Source organism: Aethina tumida, chromosome 3 (genome assembly GCF_024364675.1).
Source record: "Aethina tumida isolate Nest 87 chromosome 3, icAetTumi1.1, whole genome shotgun sequence".
Lineage (NCBI taxonomy): Eukaryota > Metazoa > Arthropoda > Insecta > Coleoptera > Nitidulidae > Aethina > Aethina tumida.
Window position 1 is genome coordinate 17,739,346 of NC_065437.1, and position 7,806 is coordinate 17,747,151.

At 30.1% G+C, this 7,806-nt stretch overlaps 1 protein-coding gene across 1 annotated transcript; it reads left to right on the top strand.

Moving 5' to 3' along the window:
• The first annotated feature begins 723 nt into the window (after positions 1–723).
• LOC109598751 (lamin-like protein) lies at positions 724–2,591 on the top strand. Its single transcript, XM_020014673.2, has 8 exons — positions 724–820; positions 872–1,303; positions 1,358–1,524; positions 1,595–1,726; positions 1,782–1,990; positions 2,049–2,164; positions 2,223–2,330; positions 2,388–2,591. Exons 2-8 carry the CDS (start codon positions 875–877, stop codon positions 2,457–2,459), a joined length of 1,233 nt encoding a protein of 410 aa, XP_019870232.2. The 5' UTR covers positions 724–820; positions 872–874; the 3' UTR covers positions 2,460–2,591.
• Positions 2,592–7,806: the final 5,215 nt, after the last annotated feature.

Here is a 7,806-nt window from a genome sequence, read left to right on the forward strand (position 1 = left end):
ATTTCTATGTTTCCCGTTACATTTCTATTGTACATTTTTCTATTGACATAATTAATGATATTTTTTAAATAAAAAACTTTTTTTTCTGAAATAGATATTAATTAACTTAAAATTCTTGACTTAAATGGATAAATTTAAAATATTTATTAAAAAACTATTAAAATCAGTACGCATTGGGAATTGAATGCGAATTTCTTCTAAATGGTCAAAGTAACCGATTAACTACAAGAGACCTTTTTTGTAGAGCCTTTAATTTCCTACAAAGATATGTGTTGCGCATTTTGTAATTATTTATCTACGAGTTAAAAAATTTAGTAAACGGTAAGAGTTAAGAAAAAATTGTGAGATACTTTTTTTGTAGAGCGTCCAATTTCCTACAAAAAATGTAAATAGAAATTTTCTGTACAATCAAGTAATGACGAGATATGGATTTTTTCATATAGAACTGAAATGGAAAATTGATCTTCAGTCAGAATCTTCCTATAAAAATTAAGAGCTCATCTTTGGAGATCAATTTTTAAAAGTGCCTAAGACCAATTTTTTATTGTCGGAAGTTAAAAAAAAATAGTTGATTTTTTTGGTCCACCCTAATGCTTATTTTAATTCTTTTTAAACAAATTATATGTAATATATTATAATGAGCTCATAATCACAGATATTTAGTAGCTAAAATTATAATAATTAGGATGCATCTCGACTATATGTCAAACATAAATTGACAATTATGACAAGTAAATGAAAAAATTCCAGTACCAAAATTTTAGCTGATGGTCAAGCTTTGACTTCAAGTTTTTACCAAACGCACAATCAAAATCCGATAGTATTTAAGAATATCATATCGATACAAAAGATTTTTACTGCACAATTTTAGGGGATGGAACCATGTGGGAAGCAAGATAGTGGTGAATCAAACACTGACGATGAAGAAGTTGTAGATGTTATGAAGCAATCTCTGGATGAAATTTCGGAGGTGTGGTTGACAATTTGCAAGAACCTATTGGAACGACGTGAAGTCCTTGTAAAAACGCTCGAACAGGTGCCGGAACTTGATTATAAAAATTTCATCTTTATGGTAGAAACTTTGAAATGTGAAAGCTTGGATCTTCAGTCGGGCATCGATTTAGCTGTAACTTCCCAAAATGAACGGGTAAATGGGTTGCTTAAAAGGCAAACTCTTGCTATGGCACACTGTAAAGGAAAAGCAGAGGAAACAATTCGAGACTTAACGAGAAAACTGGCTGAAGAAAAAGCCAACAGTTACAAGGCACTGGAAGAAATTAAAAATCAGAAAGAAAAAAACGCGGTATGTGGCCAGACTTGCTTACTTTTATTTCCTTTAGCAATTTCATAATTTCAGGAATTAATAAAGGATCTTGAAGAAACAAAACATTCTTTACTTGATATCAAGAACAGAAACGATTTGAATCTCCGTGCTATAAAAATGCTAAAGAACAAAAATATTGAAATGGAAGCTAAAGTATTAACTGCTGAAATGAACCTTACTGACTTTAACGGGAAGATAAAGTAAAATATTCAAATAGTAGATTTATTATTGGCAATTTTTAATTCTGTATTTATAATATTTACTTTACAGTGTTGTACGAAATGAGCACAAATCAAAAGAATATATGTGGTTGAAAGAAAAAGAAGAATTTCTTAACAAGATAGAACAACTTGAGTTGTCGCTGCAGAATCTAAACGCAACGAACAACGAGTTAGAAATTAGGTTGTGCCCCAACATTTTATTAAAGATCGTAATTATTTTGATTTACTTTCCGTAGGTGTGACATAGCTGAGGAAAGGTGCTCGCTTTCAGAAAATTTAACTCAAGAAACGGAGAAGAAACTTCTGACTGAAATTCTGGAATTGAAAACTCAATTAGGTGAAACCTTTCAAGAATTAGAAAAAGAAAAACGCGAAAAAGAGCATATTCAGGATGAATTGTTTGTGCTTAGAGATCATTTAAGTGCCTTGAGAATGGAATCATTTGGTTTAAAATATTTAATTTATGTAAAGTTTTTATTTTTTTAATATTTAATTTAATTTAGCCTTCCCAATTATTACACAAAAGAACCACGATGATGAGAATGCCGCAAGGCTGCTAAATAATCTAATTGAAAGAATTGATCAGTTTGAAAGGGATAAGATAGATCAAGCCATTGCTGTAAGTTATAAATGCTGTGCTCTGTTTATCTAAATATTCAATATCTGGTTGATTGTAGCATAAGGAGACTATGGCTGACATACATACCCTCAAAGAAGATCATTATTGTATAGAAAAGCAAGGGTTGTTACTATTTGTGAATGAACTTAAGTTATGTTTAAGAGTGGTAAAATATAGATAATCTACATTTTAATTTTTTATATCTAGTGTATTATTATTGTAGCTTCTTGAAGAAAACATGGTAAAAGATATGCAGATGAGTGATCTTCTTGTAAGGCTTAGTTACCGTGACTGAATCTAGAAAACTAACTGGTAAAATAAAAGTTGGTGGTCGGCGAAGCATACAGAAAATAAATTAATCATGTTGTAGTTTATAATTGTACAATTCTATTTTGGTGATTTTAAATAAAGTTTTTTCTTTCTGTAATACGTAGTTATTATTTTGATTTTAACATTTGTAAAATATAAGATTTTTCTATTCCGGCAAATCCCACTGAATTCATCTCATGGCACAGATCAATAACCATAATAAACTCCCTAAGTACTTCCCATAAATCGGGTATTGTACCAAAACAGTGAATTCCGCTTTTCTCGAAAAACTCACCAAACATCCCCGTCATTGAGCCGGTTCCGGATGTGAAGCATTGTTCGGTCTGCATTATCGATTCATCGACGGATTGTGGTGTGCTTTAGAGGTGCGAAACTCACGACCATAATCCGTTCAGTATTGGCCGATTATAGGGGATTAGCGACGGCACATTGGCCCCATACAATCACTGTTTACCTAAGGACCCCGATAATATGCTGATATACCACAACTGGTTTATGAACACAATGCTACAGCAGCGTTGCTGCCGCCACTTCGTAAATTATGCAGCCGGATTCTGATGAGAGCCAGTTTTGCGCGAGTACAGTTTATTTTTCATTATTCATCATTACTTGTAATTAATAGATTGTTGGGTTTTGCATAAAACAACCAATTAATTTTAATGAACGTAATGGACGAAATATGTTTTAAATAAATGTACTTTGTACGAATTAATATTGTTTGCATGAAATAAAATAACAATCGAATGGCAAAATCGTTAGTAAATATCATAATTTATAAATTGGAGGATTTTAGTTTGCAGTATTGTTAAATATATAAATTGAAATAAAATACTATTGTGGAAAATTTTGCCAGAGTCATATTTTTTAAACATATTTTTCAGTAAAAAAAATAAAACTTTTAAAATTGGACGAAGACGTAAAGTTTGACATAGTAGGTGTTTCCCGTAATTCCCACGATTGACGTTACCCAAAACAAACCCAAAATGTAAAAAATACTTCGGTAATGTATCCCTTGTGACACTTTTTTAAGCGGTCCAAACAGTGTCACCTTTTAATACGAGAAAGCTTTTAGACATTGTTGACACACTCACACAAAAATATACAAAACGACATCGTTGGTTCTTGGAAAATCAAGCATGCGTGCCTGCATTAGTTTCCATCTGATAGGGTCGACTAATGTGCCTGTCAGTGATGAATACACCTCCGATAAGGAGCAAAGAAGAAAAGGATCAGATCAGAGAACTGTCTAAGCATCAATGGAATGTTGCTGGATCATTGTTTAGGCCTGTTTAAATTGCTATATTGGGCGCCTTTTAACCGTAGATTAATTCGTTGCAAAGAAACACTCAGGGGTCCGGTTTCAATGCCCACGATTGAATAAAAAAAAATCGAGAGGAGGTATAGTTGGATTTTATGTGTCTGAGGCTGTTGTAAAACAACGGACACATCCTAGGTTTTAACAGATTAGGGTGTAATGAATTTAAGGTGAAAGATATTTATTGAATGGTGTCAAAATTTTTGTCCTTCTAATTGGTAATTTGTGATGCTAATGTGATAATATTAAATTTCTATGTTTGTTTTGCTTGTAAATGTGATGACCTACGTTTTCTATAGAGTCTGGAAACTGGAAGGAGTAAGACAATGCTTGATATTTTAGTCTTTGAACCAATCTATCACAATTTTGGATTTCTACTTGGGATCGTTTTCATGTTGAAATACATTTATCAAAAGCATAATTTCTTCAATATATGGAAGCAAATCATTGTTTAATATATCCCTGAATATAAATCAGTCTAAGGGTGCCTACGGCAGAAGAATTGAATCATCTCCATAGCATAATTCAATCGCCACCATGTTTCACTTTTGTACAGTTTTGTTCTGTACATGTAGAACGTTTAACATAAATAGAACCATCATTATATTATAAATTAAATTTAGAATCGTTAGTAACAACTACTGTTCCACACTCTTCTCTGATCCAATAAAGTTCTAAACAAGTCAAAATTAGACATTTTCAATAGAAACCTGAAGTCAAATTTTTTAGTAGTTACCACTTGGTCATTCTCTCTAAATTTTAATAATACTGAGAACGTTTGATTGAATTTGTCGTAAAGTCTTAATCATCTTTTCCTCTTTCTATACGTCTTGGTAAAGCCGATTTTTAATTATGTTAAGCAAAAGATTACTAAATAATTGATTTACATTCACAAAGCAATGTAACAGCATAAAGTAAAAAGCTTAAAGCTTAAACTTTTCATAAAAAAATGAAAGTGAGTAATTTTTATAAAATAATATTAGATTGACCAATTCAAGCATGACTCATATTTTTAATATATTTTAGAATATATTCTCAATTATTATTTCTCTCTCTATTATTTATTTATATAATATATTTTAGTCAATTAATAAATAAGTAATTATTCATCATTCAAATATGATTATAATAGACGAGTTTATTAACAACTGAAATAACATGGTAACTATTTAAATGCGATATAGAATTATTATTGCTAGTACATATAAAATATTTGATTTTTTTGGGGTGGGGGACAAAGAGGGGAAAGTTTAAAAACCCCTCTCCGGGCACCGATTCGAAGATCATGGCCATAGTGTATACCATGTATGATAAATCATACAGGAACGTATATTTGCATATACGGGGTATGCTGAACCAGAAGACGTGGGACTGACAAAGATGCCAGCCCCCTGTCAACTGGGTTCGGAAGAACAAGTCCAATCTGAGGAAGATCCGAAGATCTTCCTGGGGATGGATTGGACTTGCAGGTGTTGGATCCGTTAGCTCCCCACTACCACTGGCTTGTGGAGCGGTACTGAGCCCCAGGACCACGACAAGGTGGATCCATCCTGGGGAAAATATTTGATGAAATTAAAAATGCTATATTTACTAATTATAAAAATTTTTTGTGGACTTTCATTGCTTCCTGTACTGAAATAAACACATAGGCAGATATATTAATTCCCACAGTTAGCGTGTCCATAAATGGCGAATGAACCGGACATCTATTAAAATGATTCTTGAATCTAACTGCAATTTGTCTATGTTAAATAATTATAAACGCATGTAAATATGTAATCGGCTGATAAGCGTGTGTAAATTGTCGCACAAAACTGTTAATTAAGATATCTTTTATTTGTCCTAACATTGTAGGCGCTTAAACTGCCCCGATGTTATCCATGTGTCTCCTTCCTTATAATTGTAATTAAATAATTTAATTAATCTGTCATATAATCAGATTAGAAGTACAAAATAAGAGACATAAGGTTGTGAGGAGAACCGGAAAACCGTTAAACTTTTCCCAATTAATTTATCTATATATGATATAATTATATTCCAGATATTATTATACACTGTTAGTGTAGCAAATTGTATGAATTAAATTATTGCAGAGAGAAACGAAAATACCGGATATTAAAATTTAAATAAATGTAATTTATTAATAAACAAAAGTTCAAACTAAAAATTCTGCTTATAATTGGTTATAGGTTGTAAAATATATTACTAATCTTGTCTTATTCTTGATTAAATAAATAGCTAAAATAAAACTATTTTCTTAAATTTGTGTTCTATTTTATACAAATGTAATTCATGAAATACCTGATATAAACAAGAAAACTCGGAAAGTTTGAAAATGTCCTTCGATTTATTTAATTATTTTCCTTTTCAAGTAATATTTGTGAACCTGTTTGCATTCGATACAATCTAATTTTGCAATACGTGCCTAATATCCAAGTAATCGCAATTGCTAACTAGTATAATAATCAGTCGGCAGTTAAATTCGACAATAAGCAACTCGGTAACACGGCCGTGTAACACAATCGGCAATAAACGGTGAGTAAATAGGAAGATGGATGTCCAATAAAGGCGAACGGTACGTACAAATATTGTCCATCAAAGCATATCGAGTCTGCGAACTAATTAGCGCCCCCAGCTGCCGATAATGCCCCGGGCCGACACAGCCGACCTCTGATCCCTTAATAATCGTCGATTCTTCATTTCGTTGCCTCTTATTGTTCTTATTGTTCTCGTCTTTACACATGTCTGCATCCGAACGCTTATTAAACTCTTGGTTTGTCTTGGGGGGCATTATGAAATTTATGTGTTCTTCTTGGTTGGTATGTATTACATTGTTAGAATTTGCGTGATACAAAACTATATGGAAGTATAAAGCGGTTCATTTTATTTTTTACTAGTAACTTTCTTAATGGATAAAAGAGTAATTATTTAGAATTGAGGTTACAGCTATTTTGAGTCATAATAAATTGAGCTTAGGACATTTTTTTTTCAAAATATCAAAGCGTATACTTTGATCGTATAAAGAAAATTGAATTTCTTAAAGAAATATTAAATTTGAAAAAATGCTGATCTTTGTGGTTTTAGCTTGAAATTTTCATGAAAAAATTATTTTTTGAAAGTACATGCCTAAATTTTTTAAAAATTTGACCAAAAATAGCATATTTTCAAAAAAAAAAAAATTGTCGATAAAGTAATTTTTCAATTTTTAACAATTTTTAATTAATTTAAACTTCCACATTTTACATCATAAAAAATAAACAAATCAATATTTTTTCATAATTTTTCATTTTATATTTTTAGGCGTGATGAACAAGGGAAAAAATTAAAAATTTTTAAGGAAAAATTAATTTTTTTCTTAAAATTTTTATGAACAATTATTTTTATACGAATGCCTATTTTGTTAAGAAGGTTTATCCAAAATATAATATTTTAAAAAAAAAAATTGTGAATAAAAGTAATTTTTCAATTTTTATAAATTTTCAATAATTTATGAAAAATTTTGATTAAAATCCACGCCTCAAAAGTTCCAGACAAATTTAGGCCAATAATTTTTGGTTAAATTTAAAAATTATGTTATTGATAATTATTATTTTTTTTTAATTATTCTATTTTTGATAAAATATCTCTATACAATATATAAAAAGGTTTCATAAAATAATTTAAAATCAGTATTGTTCAAATTTAAAATTAATTTTTCTCTAAGAAATTTTGATTTTTTTAAATTGACCTCTTTATCATATCTAAAAATAGAATATTTAAAAAAATATATGTATGAAAAAATATTGATTTTTTGATTTTTTATAGCCAAAAATAGATGGAGCCTCGATTCTAAACAATTGCCGACAAAAGTAAATATTTTGAAATGTGATATGTGTTTTTTATTTACTGAGAGAATTTCATGCAATGAATGAAACTAAATTTAATAGTTTATGCTAAAATATTAACTACTTTGTAACAAATCAAGTAAATCTAAATTGAGATAATCGATCTATTATTA